This window comes from Mercenaria mercenaria, chromosome 11 (assembly GCF_021730395.1).
Source record: "Mercenaria mercenaria strain notata chromosome 11, MADL_Memer_1, whole genome shotgun sequence".
Classification (NCBI taxonomy): Eukaryota; Metazoa; Mollusca; class Bivalvia; order Venerida; family Veneridae; genus Mercenaria; species Mercenaria mercenaria.
Genome location: NC_069371.1, coordinates 45,757,511 through 45,778,734, shown reverse-complemented (window position 1 = coordinate 45,778,734; position 21,224 = coordinate 45,757,511). Strand labels below are relative to the sequence as shown.

The window sequence follows — 21,224 nt, the reverse complement described above, 5'->3', positions numbered from 1 at the left end:
CAAGTTCGATTCCCAAAATTGGCATCATTTTTTTCTTGATTTAGCATTGTTAGGATAGTTTAGAAACCAAAACTCATATTCGAATTTTCATAATATGACCAAACTTCAATTTTAAAGAAAGATCATTTTTAGCCAGTCTGGAGGTCAGTGCATTTAAGTGCACAATTGCCTTTATTAAAATAAGTGCTCATTTAACTGATACTATAGACCATTCTACATTCACCTTTTGTGGAAGTCTAGGTTATTTATCCCCCCGTCAAAGGGGAAGGGGATATTAGAAATGCTCTCCGTCCGCAACGATCTTTGTCCGGAGCATAACTCCAAAAGTACTTGAGGGATTTTCTTCAAACTTCATACACTGATAGAACAAATTGGGAGGAAGTGCAGTGTGCAAGAGCAATAATTCTACCTTGCCTATTTTTTGAGTTATTCCCCTTTATCTTATTTTCTTAAGAAATTTGTCCAGAGCATAACTCCAAAAGTACTGGAGGGATTTTCTTCAAACTTCATACACTGATAGAACACATTGGGAGGAAGTGCAGTGTGCAAGAACAATAACTCTACCTTGCCTATTTTTTGAGTTATTCCCCTTTATCTTATTTTCTTAAACAATTTTGTCCGGAGCATAACTCCAAAAGTACTGGAGGGATTTTCTTCAAACTTCATACACTGATAGAACACATTGGGAGGAAGTGCAGTGTGCAAGAACAATAACTCTACCTTGCCTATTTTTTGAGTAATTCCCCTTTATCTTATTTTCTTAAAAAAATTTGTCCGGAGCATAACTCCAAAAGTACTGGAGGGATTTTCTTCAAACTTCATACAACTTCATACACTGATAGAACACATTGGGAGGAAGTGCAGTGTGCAAGAACAATAACTCTACCTTGCCTATTTTTTTGAGTAATTCCCCTTTATCATATTTTCTTAAAAAAATTTGTGCGGAGCATATCTTTTTCATGCATGGAGGGATTTCGATATATCTTGGCACAAATGTTCACCACCACGAGGCGGAGTGTCATGCGCAAGAACCAGGTCCCTGGGTCTAAGGTCAAGGTCACACTTAGAGGTCAAAGGATACAAGAATGAAAACCTTGTCCGGAGCATTTCTTCTTCATGCATAGAGGGATTTTAATATAACTTGGCACAAATGTTCACCACCACGAGACATATTGTCATGCGCAAGATCCAGGTCCCTAGGTCTAAGGTCAAGGTCACATTTAGAGGCCAAAGGTCAGATAAAAGAATGACATTGTCCGAAGCATTTCTTCTTCATGCATGGAGGGATTTTGATGTAACTTGGCACAATTATACACCATCATGAGACGAAGTGTCATGCGCAGTTGCCTTCTTTAGAATTACTTCCCTTTGTTGTTACTTTAAATAGCTTTTATTGTAACTTTTTCATTACTAGTCGTAGGGAAAAATCGAGACCACATTTCTGTGGTACAACATGCATGCTACATCCAATTTTGAGGTATATTTTGACCAATCTCTACCTGGTAAAGATTTTTGTGTGGACTTACAATTTTTTTTTTTTTTTTTTTTTTTTTTTTTTTTTTTTTTAAGATTAACTTCCCTTAGTTGTTACTATAAATAACTTATATTGTAACATTTTTATAATTGACCGTAGGGAAAAAACAAGACCCCTTTTCTGTGGTACAACATGGATGTTACTTTCCAATTTTAGGTGTATTTTAAGATATCTCTACCTGGTAAGGAGTTTTTTTGTGGACTTAGAAAAACAAAAGACTTACAATGATTACTAAACAACCACAAAATTAAAATTCCATTTGCAAATACAGCTGCTAGAGTAAAGAAATTTGCTGTGATGGGCATATATTGTGACATTCTGGCACTCGTGTTCCCTGTTAGCTTTCCATTCCTTCTTTTTACAGTAGCCATATAGAAAAACATCATAGCTATACTGTTCATGAAAATTAATAAAATTTAGCAGTAAACCACCTCACCACTGACTTATTCTTTCTTCCACATCTTTAAAACCCCTGATGCAGACCACAACTAAATGGTTCTTCAAAGCTTTCCCCAAAATTAATACTTTCAGACAGTAACTTGCCAGGAACTTTAGCCTTCAATTATAATATGCCCGGCGGGGGGATTGGCCATGTCTAACATGGCTCTTGTTTTTATTTAAATATAAAACTATGTAATAATTCCATTTCATTTTTCATTTTAAAAATTTAAAAATAGAAGCCAGATACTAAACAGTGTGTCCTTTTTTCTAACATTGAAACACCTATTCTGATTTTATCTTAACATTGCTGTTCAAAGTACTAATAAATACTAATCAAGGTTATGTTTATGACTTTAATTTTAGACCGGACCTTGCCGACCAGCATAAGGTTGGATTTTTTGGTCTTGACCGGGCATCACAGACAAATGTCACGGAGATTGTGGACCTCAAGGAGATGACAGAAGTCCTCCAAATTCTTTTACAGGTAAGTAGTTTAATAGTTTGTTTTGATGCAGGTCATGAGAAAACTTTTTTCAGTACTTTTTTTTACATTTTTCGCATCCACAAAACATCTTAGGTCGCAGCTGTGTTTAAGTTAGAAATTTCAATATTTAAAATTTACTAAAATTTCAAAGTTAAATTCCAATTGAGACTGACCATCAATACTGAATTAGTCACTTGAAAATGGTTTTAACTTAGAATTTCATTTTAAACATGCAACCTAGATAAAAATGATAAATAAAATTTCATTATTTTGAAAAAAAATGAGTTGCAGAATCATACAAATTGGTTGTTTTTACTGTTTCAAAGTTTGGGAATGGGTATTTTATTGAACTTAAGCATAAAAATTTGCAGATTTTCCTGATTAATTATGTACATACAGTTCAGATTTCTGGAAACTTGATGTGCAAGTATTTGTTGTATCTTAGTATGATGTTTGCCACCGGTTCCATCTTAGGGAGTTGTACATCACAGGCATTTTAGGAGGAAATTCCCTTAGTATTTTCAAGAGATTAAATTAAGAAACAAACATTTGTCTTTGACATTATTGATTTTATTTGTTTAAAGCCTTTAAAAGGATAAGATATTTTCTCTTTTTAGTTGACTTCCTGTTTTTGAAAAAAAATTGTCAGATTTTGCCATGCAGATATAATTGTAGCCTGTCTCGTCTGACTTTTTAAGGTTTCTTCATTTTTGGTCAGCAGGCAGTCTCATCCTTGCTAATGCTTTGAACAACAAAGATGGCCTACTTGATTTTTATAACAAATTGGTGTGATATGTAGAAATTGTGTACATGTATGTAACTATGATATATCATTTATCATTTTGTAGGATGTTGCTACTTTGAAAAGAGACATCAACTTTGCTAAGCATGTGATGCAAGCTGATTATGAATCAAAGTTACAACAGAAGTCTTTAGAGTTGTAAGTTTTTCCTTCTTTTATATTGGCACAGTGTGTAAATACCACAAGCACCTTTACGGGCCTTGGTGGCAAAGTAATTAAGGTCACAAAGTAAGAACTGTTCAGCCAGAGCCTTGCTTGGGTGTTGTTACATGAGGCTGCCATCAAGCTGGCTTACTAAATGTTGGTAGTTATATCCAGGGGCCTGTTTATATCTTAACTAATGCAGGATCTTCCTTTTCCATTACCATATGGCCTGAACTGTAACAAGGGTTCTCTATGGCTGAATGGTTAAGGTTGCTGACTTTGAACCACTTGCATCTTAACCCCTGTAGGTTCAATAACTTGCTTAGGGTGTAGATTCTTTAATTTGAGAAAGCCATTTAACTGCCTTTTAGAAGGTTGTACCCAGGTACATGTTCTCCAGACAAAACTACATCAACATTTCAAAATTTTTATAATAGCAATTGATTTAAGATCAGAATTGATATGGTATTACCATTTACTGTTTGAATAATTTCAGATATTGCCGTATTAATGAAAGGGTAACAGATTTAGAGAAGATGCATGAAGAGGTTTGTTAATTCATATTTTCCTGTATCTCTCAACAAATAGTACATGACACTGAGGTCTATATGCAAGTTTATGACTTGGAAGTTAGACCAGATGTTATATGAAACAACTACATATGGATAAAAGTGTCATGTTAGCCTGCAGACTTAGCTCAATAGGGACATGCAGATCTGTGGATCGCAGGGTCATAAGTTTGATATCTTGATGAGGAATGTATTCTGTTATGATTTGATAAAAGCCATTTTGTCTGAAATCATTCATCCTCCACCTCTGATTTAGGTGGAAAAGTTGGCAGTTTCTTGTGGGAAACAGGTTTGTACTGTAACAAACTCCAGGAAAGCTGGTTAGGTTAACTGCCCACTCTTACATAACTGAAAGGCTGTTGCTAAACTTAAAACATACAAAAGAACTATAATTTGGTACATGTTTGTTATAACTTATACCCAATAAAGAGTTACTTGATATGTAAAAGTAAAATGTTGTCAAAGTGATGTCATTAGAGACATGCAACAGTGTAAATCACACTAGGCAGGATACATTGTCACCAGTCTTTACACTTTTTTTTGCCCCCAAAGGTGGGCATATTAAAATCACACCATCCGTGCCTCCATGTAAATTCTTGTCCGGGCTGTAACCCTGCCATCCATAAAGGCATAAATGTCCATAATGAGACGATGTATCAAACTTAGAGGTCAAAGGTTAGCAGTGTCTGTTTTGTGTCCGGTCCATAACTCTGGCATCCATGAAGTGCTTTTGGAATAACCTGGCATAAATGTTTACCATAATGAGGCAATGTGTCATATGCAAGACCCAGACCCCTAGCTCCAAGGTCAAGGTCACACTTAGAAGTCAAAGGCTAACGTGTGTCAGGTTCATAACTCTGCCATTCTTAAAGGGATTTTAAATTTACTTGGCATAAATGTTCCCCATAATGAGACAATGTGTCATGCACAAGAGCCAGACCCCTGGCTCTAAGGTCAAGGTCACACTAAGAAGTCAAAGGTTAACATGGTCTTTTTCTTGTCGGGTCCATATCTGCCATTTATCAAGGGATTTGAAAATAATTTGACACAAATGTTAACCAAGGTCACAAAATAATTCATACCTAAACTATTCTGGCATATTTTGTGCAGACAACTGTAGCATTCTTGGGCACGCTTCAGGGGCATAAATTTTGTCACCAATAGTGACAGCTCTTGTTTATGGACATGGAGACATCACATTGAATTAAGAGGGAAGTACATGTGTACAGATGAGGTATAGTATTGTACATGTAAGTTTCATTCTTATATAATCAAACAACAGTGATAAAAACTGCAATAAACAACAGTTGAAGTGTTGACTGAAGAGAAAGCATTATAATGTCAATTATCATGTCAAAATTCCGTAAGTCATCCAGTTCATTACTACTTGGATTAATACAGCTCAGCATGTAACATTTATCATAATATTTCAGTGAACATGTTAGAATGAAAGTATATAATACCTTCTTATGGTTTATTGTCTGATTTACCATGGTCCATCAATCAGATTCTTGGATATTTAATCACACTGGCTTATGCCCCCTATGGATAAATTCCAGCGTATCTGAACTCAGAAGCAGAACTAAGTTGAATCAGACATTAAGCCAGGTGAAAGTCTTGATTATTTGATAATTCATATAATATTTATATGCATAATGTTTACCTCTTCAGCTTTTCTATGATTTTGAGAACTTCACACTTAAGTTGATGGATTGTAGAGCTTTAACAATGTCTTAATGTATTTATGTTTGTATGTGCTGGCTGTCATGAAAATTTAAAATCTGCAATTATGTTAGACAGATGAGAAAAATGATTGAAATTAAAGACGTAAAAAATGGTACTAGTAGCTTCCTCGCTTGGCACTCAGCATTAAGAGGTTGGCGCTCAGCATTAAGAGGATAGTGCTAGGACTGGTCAGCCCGGTGTCAGTATAATGTGACTGGGTGGGGTATCATGCAATGTGTCTACGGTGTGATATTCCAGTGAGGCAGCACTATAAAGTTGGGCGTTGTGCTCACTGCTACAAGTAGACACCGTCATTAATATTTTATATGACTGAAAAATTGTTGAAAAAGACGTTAAACCCGAACACACAAACACAAGTCAACACTTGGAAAATTTCTTTAAGAAATTAGTGATTTGTCGCTGAATAAATCATTGTTTGGAGTTCAGGTATAATAATACGCATCTGAACGACAAACAATGATTTTATTCAAGAGCAAATCACTAAATGAGATATATTATTTCGATTGTAACATGTTACCAAGGATTTTAAAGTACATCCTTGATGACATTCATTAAATATTTGCCCGTTTTCAATTGTTTTCTTTTCCAGCATGTCGCTATGCCATTTGACGCTATGACTTAACAATTGTGATGTCAGAAAAATGAATTGTTGTATAATAATTCGCTGTTTTTAGCCTAGCTTCTTTGTTTAATAGGAAAATGAATCGGATCATGTTAGAATTAACAAATAATCAAGGCCTTCGTGTGGTTTATCATCTGATTTACCACGGTTCAGAGTTCAGATGTGTAGGAATTGAACCACGAGGGCGTTAGCCCTCGTGGTTAAATACTGAAACATCTGAACGATGAACCGTGGTAAATACGACGATAAACCACAAGAAAGCCTTGATTGTTTTCATTCTGACATGCTCATTGAAATATCTTAATAAATATTGTGCTGGAATTTGTTTACCCGAGGAGTAATATATCGTACGTCATGCGGCAATTTGACGTCATAATGCTCTTTTACCGGTCCGCGCATCAACCGTTGTTTATCGCAAAATATACAGAGCTTGATTTCCTTCTTTGTTTAACTGGAAATCAAACCGAGTCATGTTAGAATACAATTTAATTTATAGATGTCTTAACAGCTAGGGAATTTTTTTTTTAAAAATGCAAAAAAGATGTTTTACATGTTGTGGAATGTAATCCTATATCGATGGTGTAAAGTTAACACACTGAGTTGAATAATTATATCATTAACAAAGATTAAATTATTTCCAACATATAATTTCCAATTTGAAATTCTGTTTATTGTTATCTTAAGTCTGCAGTGGCTGTAAGAATCAAATGTATGCATAAAGTGAAATGTATATAATTATTTGTTTGGTGCTCAAATTATTCCATATATGATAATTATATTTTCATCAACTTGACTTAACAGTCATAATAATGATTCTGTCTAGACCTGGCAAAATCTTTTTTAATCAGACACATTTCAATAAGACTTGGTATGGTCTAATCTAATATTATCTTGTTATTTTCAGAGAGTTGGTACAGTCAGAAGGGCATTTAGACAACAGCTTTCAGATGCAATAGCTCGAGTAGCAGTATTATATAATGTAAGTAAGATTTACTTCCAATTTGTATCAAACCACCAAACATTCTGTTTTGATATACACTAAACAAAACAAAATAGGGGTCACTAATGTAAGTTAATTTATCTTAATGATTATTTCATAAGAAAATATATTTCATGTTCCAATATCGGTTCACCCTTTCGCTAACTGTACAGCTACTTATTGCTCATGAAAATCTCGAAAAACCGGTGCAAAATCCTTTGAATGACACACACCCTCTAAATTGCATTAATCAAGTCCTACCTAAATTGCGAATTACTGAATATTGCTGGATTTTTTAAAACAAATTTTTGTTTGTTTGCTTGGATATAATTGATTTTCATCACTGAATAAGGGGCCTCCGTGGCCTAGTGGTTAAGGTCGCTGACTTCGAATCACTTGCCCCTCATCGATGTGGGTTCGAGCCTCACTCGGGGCGTTGAAATCTTCATGTGAGGAAGCCATCCAGCTGGCTTACGGAAGGTCGGTGGTTCTACCCAGGTGCCCGCTCGTGATGAAATAATCGAAGAGGGGCACCTGGGGTCTTCCTCCACCATTAAAGCTGGAAAGTCACCATATGATCTATCATGTGTCGGTGCGACGTTAAATCCAACAAAATAATTAAAATTCATCACTGAATATGCCAAGAAGACATATATGCCTCACGAGGAGGCTGCACAAGTTCTCGGTCGCTTGCTGGCAGGTGAAAGTCGGCGTCAAGTGGCCCAGGCCTACAACGTCAGCCAGAGTGTTATCCAGCGGTTATGGACTAGGTACCTTGATACCGGATCGGGTGTTAGGCGACCCGGAAATGGTCGAGTGAGAGTTATGCTAGTCCGAAATGACTGTGCAGTGGTGGTAATGGCTAAACGAAGAAGATTCAACTCGGCTGTTACGTTGAATAGAGATTTTTCAAGGGCAACAAATGTGAATGTTTCTGTTCTTACGTTTAGAAACAGACTCCATGAAGCAAACTTACGTGCTCGAAGGCCAACCATACGTGTACCACTCTCCGCAAGACATCGGATAAACAGGTTGGCGTTTGCACGGGATCACCAGGATTGGAGACTAAGCCAGTTTAGACACATTTTGTTTACGAATCCAAATTCTGTCTTGACTGCAGTGATGGTTGGAGATGCATCTGGCGACAAAGTAATGAGTGCTTCTGGGACTGTTGTATAGCCGAACAGGACCAGTGGGGAAGTGGATCTGTTATGGTTTGGGCTGGCATCTCCTATCATGGGCGTACGGACCTGCATGTGTTCATAATTGGAACTGTCACCGGTCTTCGTTATAGGGACGAAATACTCGCAACATATGTTGTCTCTTATGCTGGCACAGTAGGTCAGGATTTTGTCCTTATGGACGATAATGCTACTGCGCACCGCGCCAGAATCATAGATGCCTACCTTGAGGAACAGGGCATCAAACGAATGGATTGGCCAGCATGCTGTCTGGACCTTAATCCCTTGGAACATGAGTCACGGATTGGGACTAGCCTGGGACATGCTACAGAGGCGGATTCAAGCCCGGGTTCCAAAGCCATCGACCAGGATCGAGCTCACAAATGTGCTTGTCCAGGAATGGGGACTGATCCCACTTGCTGACATCCGTGCATTCATCAGGAGCTTTCCCACCCATATACAGGAAGTAATCAGGACAAGGGGAGGCCACACTCACTATTGAGACAACTTGTGCTGTATAGAACTAACGATTTAAACAAAATCGTTACCCCACCCACTACCTTATTTCAGTCAAGTTTTAGGACTGTATATGAGCAAGTGTTAAAAATGGATAATTAAGTAAATTGAATGACATTGTGTTTTGATAAATTCTGTTAGCGGGTGGCTATTGATTTACTACATTAAATGTAAGTAAACATTTTCATATAAAATATAATACATATATTATATATGCATATATATATGACCTTTATTTTGTTTTGTTTAGTGTATATAACATACATTGTCATTTCTGCTTTACATCACAGCTTAAATTCCATGTCATTTTAAGCTATAAACATGATAAACAAGTTGAATTTTTAATTCATCAAAAGAAGATGAGAAAAAAGCAAGATAGCTTTAGATTATTATAACTCGTTTTGTTACAACCATCCCATTCCCTTCACATTACAATATTTCATACTGAAATTATATACCTCATATACTATTGGTCTTCATAGTATATATATACCAAATTGTTCAGAGATAACTGTGTTTAGAAATACATGTCAGTTGTCCTTGGTCTGTTTCATAAAGAACATCAGACTTGATTTTCTAAAAGGTTCAATTTACATTGTAATGTTTATATAATTATTGTGTGTACGACCAGTGTTTTAATGGAGTGCAAGGTATGGAATTTAAACATAAGATTTCAAATAACTGCAGAATTTGAAAACAGATGGATTAGTTTTACAAATGAAAAATAGAAACTCTCTAATAAAAACCCTAGACATTACCTGATTCTTTAAAAATGTTACATGGAAGGGGCTTTCATGTCATAGTGGTTAAGGTCGTTGTCTTTGAATAACTTGCTACTCGCTGATGTGGGTTAGAAACCTTGCTTGGGTTATGTAAGTCTTCATGTGAGTTTTAAAGGACATAAACCTGTAAGGTTTTCTTTAGTTTCAAGGTTATAACTAAAAAATTGTATGAAATAAACAGGTTTCATGTACTAATTCCCTATGTAAAGTTGTAATAACAATAGCTTTAATTTGGCCAGTGTTGTCTAGTATGTATACCTGGAGGACGCAACAATTCAGCCTTCTTATGTTGATTGCTTGTTGTCATTGTTTAAAGCCTATTGATTTCTGAAACAGCAGATCTGATTGGTCATGGATATATTATATATATTATATTCAGATAAACAAGTTTAGGTCAGTAAGTTTAGGTGTTTGTACTTATAGTAGGAATGTACTTATTATGTCTCCCCCAGGAGACATATTGTTTTTGCCCTGCCCGTCTGTCCGTCCGTCCTTCCGTCCGTCCGTACGCCACACTTCATTTCCGAGCAATAACTGGAGAACCATTTGACCTAGAACCTTCAAACTTCATAGGGTTGTAGGGCTGCTGGAGTAGACGACCCCTATTGTTTTTGGGGTCACTCCGTCAAAGGTCAAGGTCACAGGGGCCTGAACATTGAAAGCCATTTCCGATCAATAACTAGAGAACCACTTGACCCAGAATGTTGAAACTTCATAGGATGATTGGTCATGAAGAGAAGATGACCCCTATTGATTTTGGGGTCACTCTGTCAAAGGTCAAGGTCACAGGGGCCTGAACATTGAAAACCATTTCCAATCAATAACTAGAGAACCACTTGACCCAGAATGTTGAAACTTCATAGGATGATTGGTCATGAAGAGTAGATGACCCTATTGATTTTGGGGTCACTCCGTCAAAGGTCAAGGTCACAGGGGCCTGAACATTGAAAACCATTTCCGATCAATAACTAGAGAACCACTTGACCCAGAATGTTGAAACTTCATAGGATGATTGGTCATGAAGATAGATGACCCCTATTGATTTTGGGGTCACTCCGTCAAAGGTCAAGGTCCAGGGGCCTGAACATTGAAAACCATTTCCGATCAATAACTAGAGAACCACTTGACCCTGAATGTTGAAACTTCATAGGATGATTGGTCATGAAGAGTAGATGACCCCTATTGATTTTGGAGTCACACCATCAAAGGTCAAGCTCACAGGGGCCTGAACATGGAAAACCATTTCCGATCAATAACTAGAGAACCACTTGACCCAGAGTGTTGAAACTTCATAGGATGATTGTACATGCAAAGTAGATGACCCCTATCGATTTTGGGGTCACTCCATTAAAGGTCAAGGTCACAGGGACCTGAACATTGAAAACCATTTCCGGTCAATAACTTGACAACCACTTGACCCAGAATGTTGAAACTTAATAGGATGATTGGTCATGCAGAGTAGATGACCCCTAACGATTTTGGGGTTACTCTGTGAAAGGTCAAGGTCACAGGGGCCCGAACATTAAAAACCATTTCCGGTCAGTAACTTGAGAACCACTTGACCCAGAATGATGAAACTTCATAGGATGATTGGTCATGCAGAGTAGATGACCCCTAACGATTTTAGGGTCACTCTGTTAAAGGTCAAGGCCACAGGGGCCTGAACATGGAAAACCCTTTCCAATCAATAACTTGAGAACCTCTCGACTCAGAATGTTGAAACTTCATAGGATGATTGTTCATGCAGAGTAAATGACCCCTATTGTTTTTGGGGTCACTCCGTTAAAGGTCAAGGTCACAGGGGCCTGAACATTGATAACCATTTCCGATCAATAACTTGAGAACCACTTGACCCAGAATGTTGAAACTTCATAGGATGATTGAACATGCAGAGTAGATGACCCCTATTGATTTTGGGGTCAGTCTATAAAAGGTCAAGGTCACAGTGGCCTGTTCATATAAAATCATTTTTTGGAAATAACTTGAGAACCACTTGACCTACAATGTTGAAACTTAATAGGATGATTGGACATGCAGAGTAGATGACCCCTATTTATTTTGAGGTCACTTGATCAAAGGTCAAGGTCACAGGAGCCTGAAAAGTGACTTGAGAACCACTATGCCAAGAGTGTTGAAATTTAGCGGGATGACTGGACATGCCAAGTAGATGATCCCTATTGCAGCCAACCATCAGTGTCTCTTTGACTTTCGCTCCTGACCCCTATTGACTTCTTGCCTATAGGACTTTGCATTGGGGGAGACATGCGCTTTTTTACAAAAGCATTTTCTAGTTATCTACAGTTTGGGTACACCTGTTGTCACCAAACTTTGTTTGTAGGTAGCTGTTATTTAGACAAAGGTTGAATAGTATTGGGAACTTCAGTTAGTCCTCAGAGTTGTGTTATACATTATATCTGTGCAGTTGCTGACATTATGTATCCATATCAAAGTGTCATATGTCAAATGTTGAAAACCAGGTTTTTTGGCAATGACTCATGTCTTGTTGTATGTAAGCTGGTATCCAAGTACCCACTAATGGGAATGGATTGAAAATTTAAAAAACGTGTTTAATAATAATCTAACATAAAGTTCACAGGTTCTATAAGTTTTTCGCAAAATTAATGCCCCTTTTTGACTTTGCGGTACTTATGTATGCTGGTGTCGCAGTTCCCAAGTATAAACTAAACATGTTCACTACATGACGATCTAACATGCAGTACATAATTAGGTTCTATAACTCTGTTTTGCATATTTACAAAATTTTGCCCTGTTCGCAACTCAAGTATTCATTTTTTTTTCAAGACAATGCTTTTGAATGGCCCTGTGTTGCTTTACTTGGACTCAATCGTTTATTTTCAGAAAAATCTTCAGCGAAAGGTACGACAGGAGAAGTCTAAGCATGAAGGTGATGCTGATAAACTGGAAGAGAAGTACAAGGAGCTGCAGCAGACGATACAGAGGAACGAGTCCATTATACACATGCTAAAAATGCAGATACAACAGTTGCAGAACAAAGAACCTAGTTTGGCTGATAGTGTAAGTACTGTGCATAATTTACCAATTATCATTTACCTTCGGTAGAATCCAAAGACAAAAACTCTGAACAGTCCTAGAGGGAAGGCAATAAAGTTCCTTGCATACTCTTTTTGCAGCCGTTCATTAGTTAAGATATAGATAGATAGCCCCGTTTTTCCCATAAAAACAATAGGCCTCCACGTCAAATTTTAGAACCCTTGAGATACACCTGTATGTCAAGATATTTTTGTGGTTAAAATATAGTAATCATTATGATTAAAAGTGAGCATAAGAACTAGAAATACTTAAAATAGTTAAACGCAGCCAAAGAGCTAAACTTATTAATTAGTTCTTTGACGGAGTTCAGCATCACTTCAGAAATCATCACAAACATGGCTTCTGCAAGAAATGCTTTATGTTACTTTAAGCTTCACACTTGTAATTGTAAATTACTTTTAAGCTTCACACTTGTAATTGTTAATTTAGCCACATGCTTAGTTCACCTTGTGTGCCGCTTACGATCTTGATTGTTACTCACATGTGACTGAGGTGGCGATTAAAGTGCCACAAGACTATTGAAATATGCTTATAAATTGTCTTTAAGCTAGCAATTGCCAAGGCTTCACATATACATGTTTGTTATGCTTAGTTACAGATATTTAAACAAAAAGACTTAAGGATGTCTATTTTTTACATCTTAATGTTTGGTACCATTGCAGCTGAATTCTGAGAATATTGAATATCTGTTAAATTAATATATAAAGCTTTTGCACACACCTTAGTTATTGCACGTATATCAGTTAATGGGGTGATTTGATTACAGCCTTCTCTAGCCGATTCCGAGCGGCCGTCAGCAGTGACACCCCAAACTCCGGTAAAATGCCACTAACTTATACTAATTTCTAATAGCATCTTATATTTGCTCTTTCACCATACTTCCAGAACAATTAAAGAGCCATTTGCTAGATACTTTCAAGTAAAGTCCATTCATGTGTTTATATCTGCATAACTGGAGGCTGTCAGCTTGTTCACCAAATTGTTACATGTATACAAATTGTCTGTGACACATAGTTACTGATAAGGAGAAATTGATAAAGAACAATAATAACATGGAAGTTTGGTTTAAGAATTATATTTATTCAGCATAACGTGTACTAATACTATCAGTTTTGGATAATTTAACTTTAACACAATGTACAAAAATGTATTGTGATTGCTTAACCATGTAGAATAAATATATTAGTTTATTGTTGTTTACCCAGCTGTTGTATTAGATATTCAAGGTAAATAGTTAGGGAAAACAGAATTGCCATTGCAGTCGTTACAGAAAATTGTTCAACTATAGGTCAAACACATATTTTCTTACTGTGACGTGCATTTACAATAAACGTGATTTTGCATTTTACAGAATTAATTGTTTATTTCGTTAAGAAATATTGAAATTTCATTTCACAAATACTCCCCATGGCACAACGTGTGATTAAAAAGACCATATCCCAAGTGCCAAGGTCAACACTTGAGATCATCACTTTGATGTCCGGTCAAAAACTCTTGAATAGCATGCATCTGGGGATTTCAATATTACTTGGCACAGATGTTCTGCGTTGTGCACATGACCCTAATTCCTACCTCAAAGGTCAAGGATATATTGAAAGGTCATTGAGTTTACGGTTTTTGTCCGGCCAAGACTCTTAAGATTAGAGGTCAAGGTCACAGGGGCCAAATTTTTGTTGATAAATTAATGTGATTACATCTTTTTTTTATATATTTAAAGTACAATACATGTGTGTTTTCGAAAATTTTCTGCACACTTAAAAATAAAATGGTTTATCTGTAAAATGATTATTATTAATAAAGATAAAAAATGGTTAACAGCTAGAGATTGCAGAATGCAAACAGAGGCATTTGGCGTTATAAATCATTGCATATATAGCTTAATATCATTATGGTTTTAATAGGACTGTGTCATTTTAATGACCATAAAACGTTAGGCTATGCTGAAGTTGGGGTATGCAGTGCAGTCCTATATGGTACTTACTTCATTAGTATTATATATTTAAGCCGCACCATTAGAAAACCAACATTGTGCGTTTGCGACCAGCATGGATCCATACCAGTCTGCGCATCTGTGCAGTCTGGTCAGGATCCATGCTGTTTGCTAACAGTTTCTCTAGCCTATCGTAATTAGAGAAACTGTAAGCGAACAGCATGGATCCTGACCAGACTGCGCAGATGCGCAGGCTGGTCTGGATCCATGCTGGTCGCAAACGCACTATGTCGGTTTTCTAATGGGGCGGCGCAAATATTGTTCCCCAAAGTCATGTATTTCATTCGTTTGTTTAATATGATAAAGTATTTCATTACTTTTTAGCTCACCTGAGCCAAAGGCTCATGGTGAGCTTTTGTGACCGCTCAATGTCCATCGTGAGACGTGTGTCGTATGTCATATGTCATGTGTCCATCAACATTTTCTAAAAAAATCTTCTTCTTGAAAACCACTAGGCAGAATTACACCAAACTTCACAGGAATGATCCTTGGGTGGCCCCCTTTCAAAATTGTTCAAAGAATTGAATTCCATGTAGAACCGAAAGAAAAAACTTTAAAAATCTTCTTGTCCAAAACCTCAAAGCGTAGAGCCTTGATATTTGGCTTATAACATAATCTAATGGTCCTGTATAAAGATTGTTCAAATTGTTCCCCTGGGGTGAAAAGAGGCCCGCCCCGGGGATCCCAAGTTTTGCATAAGACTTATATAGGAGAAAACTGTAAAAATCTTCTTGTCTTAGTTACAACCACAGGACCTAGGCCTTTGATATTTGGTTTGTAGCATTGTCTTTTGGTTCTTTACCAAAATTATTCAAATTATTACCCTGGGGTGAAAAGGGGCCCTGCCCCGGGGGTCTCAAGTTTTACATAGACTTATATAGGAAAAAAACTGTAAAAATCTTCTTGTCTGAAACTGCAAGGCATAGGCTTTTGATATTTGGTATGTTGCCATGCCTAGTGTTCCTCTACCAAAATTATTCAAATTATGCCCCTGGGTAGAAAAGAGGCCATGCCCTGGGGTCCCAAGTTTAATATAGACTTATATAGGGGAAAAAATCTTGTCTGAATGTTTAAGGCCTAGGCCTTTGATATTTGGTATGTAGCATTGCCTAGTGGGCCTCTAACGATTGTTCAAATTATGCTCCTGGGGTGAGAAGAGGCCCCGCCCTTGGGGGTCACTTGTTATATGACTTATACAGGAAAAATTACTTCGAAAATTATCAAATCGTATTCCCTAGACTTTTTAAGTATAATTACCTGATGACCCAGTTGATTAGGGGGTCACCTTAATGTGACCTTGACCTACTGACCTACTTTCCTGTTTTTTGAGATACAACCTTGAAATTTGGAGGACTTGTACAGTTTTGTACACCAATCTTAAAACTGACTTTCAGTGACCATGAATGTGACCTCCAGACCTACTTTCTCAATATTTTAGCATCAGTTTGCCATTTGAAACATGTGGCTCATATTACTCAGGTGAGCGATTCAGGGTCATCATGTCCCTCTTGTTTCTATTTTCTCATCATATAGCCTAAAATCTGTACAATACAGATATTAAAAGCAATTATAAATTTCCAGACATTTTCATACTAGTTATCTCTTCGTAATTTATGCCAGATATATATCATTCGTTGATGGTAATATTTAGACAAGACTTTTAAGATTTATTTAGTATATTGTCTCTTGATTTGACTTGTAGAAGACATTTTTTTGTAGACTGGCAATAAGTATTATGAAAAATTCCCAAGGCGTAGGTGTCGATGTGTCTTATAGAGTTTCTTGTTGGCTCAGTAATGTAGGAGAAACGAATCGTGTAACGTATCTGAATACCCCTTTAGTTTATTTTTTCAACTTGTAACACATTGTATCCAAAATATTTTGATGCAAATTAAGTTGTGCGCATTTGAAGTCCATTACACGCCATAAACTTCCTGAATGAAATGGTATTTATGTGCTTCACAGAAAATATTAGCGTTGAATTGTTCCGGTTAAAGGGTTTTGTTTTGGACTTAGAATGTAAAGATGGCGTGCACTTTTATATTCATGGTTTTAAATGTTCTTTTGTTATCGTTGTCCATAACATTGTTGTTTACCATTGTATAACTACTAATTTCATTTTTGAAGTGTTGTATAACTTATCTCACTATATATATTTCTTGTTACGTATTTTAACTTCTTTTTATATCGTCTTGTTTATTGTAATAACAGTATTAACAAAAGCTGCAAGGAAAGTGATAATACCATAATACGTGGTTGTATTAACAGCATGTGACATAACAAAATACGTTTTTTAATGCATGAAATACTTGTTTTCTTAAGTTTGTTTGTATAATTTCTAATTCTATTAATTTAATTAAACTTAGTTATGTACTTTAATTATAATTATGACAAAAATTTAAAATGAAAATCGTTTTATAATAATTCTGAAAATGTTTTATCATTTTAAATGCAGATGTTGATATGTAATATTATTCTTTAAATGTACGTACTATTAAGTCCATTTATAATTGAAGGTTAGATTAATTTTAAATGTCCAGTATAGTATTGAAATAATGTGTATGGTCCGGAGATACATCATATAGCAAACAAAACTGTAATAGCTAACTATAGTTTATGATTTTATTGAATCAATATATTTTCATTCTCTGTACTTTATAAGAACATTTAGCTAAAACATGTTGATTACAGAGTTCTGCCGGTAAAGCAATGGTGAGTGATGTGTAAATGTTGCATGTTTTGATCAGTGTTTAACTTTCAGACTCATTTGAAAAGTAACTTAAAGGAACTCTAGAGAACTCAAGATATTATTTTCTGCGTTGTATATGTTTCATTTAGTACTTTTACTAAGTAGCCTAAATGGGGTCAGAATTGAAAGTGTTATGTACAATTTTCAGTCTGGTTACAGTGATTTCAAATTTTTGCTTTTATCGAAGGATATACAATGTATTTCTGATTTATACTTTGCATTAATTTTTAGCTAGTTTGTAGTTTGTTTGTTTTTTAACAAAAGAGTAGATGTTTAATACAATTAGAAAGGGTTTTGTTTGGAATCTAACTGTATATAAGTTTTAGTACAAGTTTCTGGCAAGCAGGCAGCGTCAGACTCTTCATGTTAGCTATTTAGATGACGCTTCAGAAGTAGTTTATTTTAGGAAGACCAATGTTGGGATTTAACATTGAATAAGCATGGTTATTGTCAAGGTTACCATTACTAAAAATAAAAAACTCAGTGTCTGCTTAATATAATACGTTTTATTAAGATTAAACTTAAACTTATATCTATCCTAAGTTTAATGTGTCTGAATAAAAGGTAGGGAGTTGGTACATACTTACAGAAATATTTAATCATGAAGTTGCGCATATTATCAGAACATACATATACCATAGTCGGTTAAGAAGTTATGGCTCAAATTACTGTGTATTACTCAATAGTAATATAAAGACTTGTCCGCATCTCTTGTTACTGTTGTTAAAAGATCTGGAACAAACTTGCTTAAGTGTAACACTATGGGGTGAACTTGCGTACATTATCAGGACATACATGTAACATGCCTGGTTTAGGAAATAATTTGAATATAGTAGTCAATTACTTTTACCATGGTCAGACAGTTACTTAAGTAAAATTCGACTAACATGCCCAGTATGATTGTGTTCTGATAACTGCTTGTTTGATTGTTTTAGTGATTTTCAGCTTTGTTATAATATGGTTTAGCATTGATAGTGTATATGTACTGTCATTGTGTTTGCAAGAGATAAATGTTGTGTTTTTGTGCGAAAACGTTTTAACCTTTTAGAATTCGCGTTTTATACCCTTTTTTGAAGATTCCTTATTTACTTTTTATGCCCACGAAGGGAGGCATATTAGTTTTCAACTGTCCGTCCGTTCGTTAGTTCGTTCGTGCGTTAGTTCATCACAACGTTAACTTTTTGCATGAAGGCACTTTACTCGCGAACCACTGCACCCAGGACCTTCAGACTTTACATGCTGATAGTACTTATTGAGTACACAACCCCTACTGACTTTGGGGTCACCAGGTCAAAGGTCAAGGTCACAGGGGCCAATGTTAACTTTTTGCGTGAAGGCACTTTACTTGCGAACCACTGCACCAGGCCTTTCAAACTTCACATGCTGATAGCACTCATTGAGTACACGACCCCTACTGACTTTGGGTCACCAGGTCAAAGGTCAAGGTCACAGGGGCCGATGTTAACATTTTGCATGAAGGCATTTTACTCGCAAACCACCGCACCCAGGACCTTCAATTTTCACATGCTGATAGTACTTATTGAGTACACGAACCTTACTGACTTTGGGGTCACCAGGTCAAAGGTCAAGGTCACAGGGACTAATGTTAACTTTTTGCATGAAGGCACTTCACTCGCGAACCACGGCACCCAGGACCTTCAAATTTCACATGCTAACAGTACTTATTGAGTACACGACCCCTCTTGACTTTGGGGTCATAAGGTCAAAGGTCAAGGTCACCAGGTCAAAGGTCAAGGTGCTGCGGCGGCATTTGTCACCATTAATGACAGCTCTTGTTGAATGATTTACTTAGAAGTCTATTGAATATAATGATAACTTGTTATAGATAAGGAATTACATAGATTTTATACCTTTATGCTGATGAACTGTTGCCAATTGGCTACTTGATACATGTATACTCAGACGTTCCTACGAATCGATGCTAATGCGGCTGCCTTTGCTAATTTTTTAAAAGGGGCCTCCGTGGCCGAGTGGTTAAGGTCGCTGACTTCAAATCACTTGCCCCTCATCGATGTGGGTTCGAGCCTCACTCGGGGCGTTGAATTCTTCATGTGAGGAAGCCATCCAGCTGGCTTATGGAAGGTCGGTGGTTCTACCCAGGTGCCCGCTCGTGATGAAATAATGCACGGAGGGGCACCTGGGGTCTTCCTCCACCATTAAAGCTGGAAAGTCGCCACATGACCAGTCATGTGTCGTTGCGACGTTAAATCCAAAACGAAACAAAAAAATTTTTTTTAAAGAAAACTAAAAATAATTATTGTTACCTAATATTTTTACCATGCCACATAAGCATTTCATTCGAAGGTGCTGACGATTTTGTCTTTACACTTTTAATAACACTGTTGATGTGTTTTAGAATGTAGAGATCAAGACATATATGATACAATAGTGATGTGTGTATAATAATGTAGGAATGATAGAGCTATATCTAGCACAAACATTTTACTTTTGTCTATTGAATAAATTGAATTATACGTCAATATATGTTGTATATGCTGTACAAAGTGGATATATTTATGTATTTTTTATACTATAATACGGCATAGAGTTTTGGCGAGAGCCCACCGACAACTGCCGTGACTTCAGCAAGACCACCGGTGAGTTGATTAGTTTTACTTAGTTCATAGATCATTTCTGATGGACAATAGTATTTACGGGATACAAAAATTTGTAAAAAGATCCTCTGGAAGCAAAGAATGCAACCAAGCAAAATAATAGCAGACAATTGTGACACTAGGTATTTTGCTTGACCAAACTTTCACGAAGTTTACCTTGAATACAGTAAAATACAAGCTCTAATCTTGGCTTAAGACATAACTTCGCAGTATATTAAAATTTAAACTCAAGAGTTTTCGCCGAGACTAAATTTGCGGAGTGACCAAAAACACGAATTTTGCAAAAGTATAATATTTCCAGCTTGTCCGAACGGATCTGTATTATAGTTGTTAGCTTGACTATTGAATTCTTTCTATTGTTGTCACCATTCCGCCGCCTTTGCGTCCGCATTGCAGAAGTTTTGCATGTAAGCATTTTTCTCTAAAACTACTGGGCCTGATGCTTTCAAAGTTCTCACATATTTTCGGCATCATGAGACGTCCTTACAGAACAAATAACACAACTGTTGCTTTAATTATGTCAAAATTATGCCCCGCCATGCCTCCATTTTTGTCTTACCCTCACCTCTCCCATTTTCCTCCAACCCCAATTTTGATACCTTTAGTATAATGAAAATGTACTTGTTCATGAGTTTATGAAGCAGCAACCACAGCCGTTTCTTTTTATGGTGGGAATCTTTTGCGATGTGCGGATATTGGAACACCGTATGGTTAGTGTTGGTTAAAGCCAACGAACATTTGCACAGTTTTCGGTGAAAGTTTAATGTCCTGTAACTAGGCTTTAGCAAATCAGCATAATTTCATTGCAGTCATTTTGGCAGACGTTATAATGTAGGCATAAAAGTAGTAGGTTAGTAGAGCAAGTAAGCGAATTGATAATGCACATAAAATACGCATTTGTATTAATTCTTAGACTGCATGAGCATATTACAATAAATCTTGGCAATGCGTTACGTATGGCGTACCTTTTTATGAGG

General features: G+C 36.5%; 1 protein-coding gene across 6 annotated transcripts in view; it reads left to right on the top strand.

Moving 5' to 3' along the window:
- LOC123530949 (uncharacterized protein C10orf67, mitochondrial-like) overlaps nt 1-21,224 on the top strand; it is a 55,045-nt gene that overhangs the window by 4,793 nt on the left and 29,028 nt on the right. For 3 of the 6 annotated variants that reach the window (XM_053517322.1, XM_053517325.1, XM_053517323.1), the window contains exons 2-9: nt 2,339-2,459; nt 3,308-3,399; nt 3,902-3,953; nt 7,247-7,321; nt 12,660-12,836; nt 13,639-13,689; nt 17,554-17,574; nt 20,179-20,229. In XM_053517322.1, coding sequence (XP_053373297.1) covers nt 2,339-2,459; nt 3,308-3,399; nt 3,902-3,953; nt 7,247-7,321; nt 12,660-12,836; nt 13,639-13,689; nt 17,554-17,574; nt 20,179-20,229 — 640 coding nt within the window. The remainder of the gene's footprint in view (nt 1-2,338; nt 2,460-3,307; nt 3,400-3,901; nt 3,954-7,246; nt 7,322-12,659; nt 12,837-13,638; nt 13,690-17,553; nt 17,575-20,178; nt 20,230-21,224) is intronic. The other 3 variants (XM_053517324.1, XM_053517327.1, XM_053517328.1) reach the window with 3 other exon arrangements.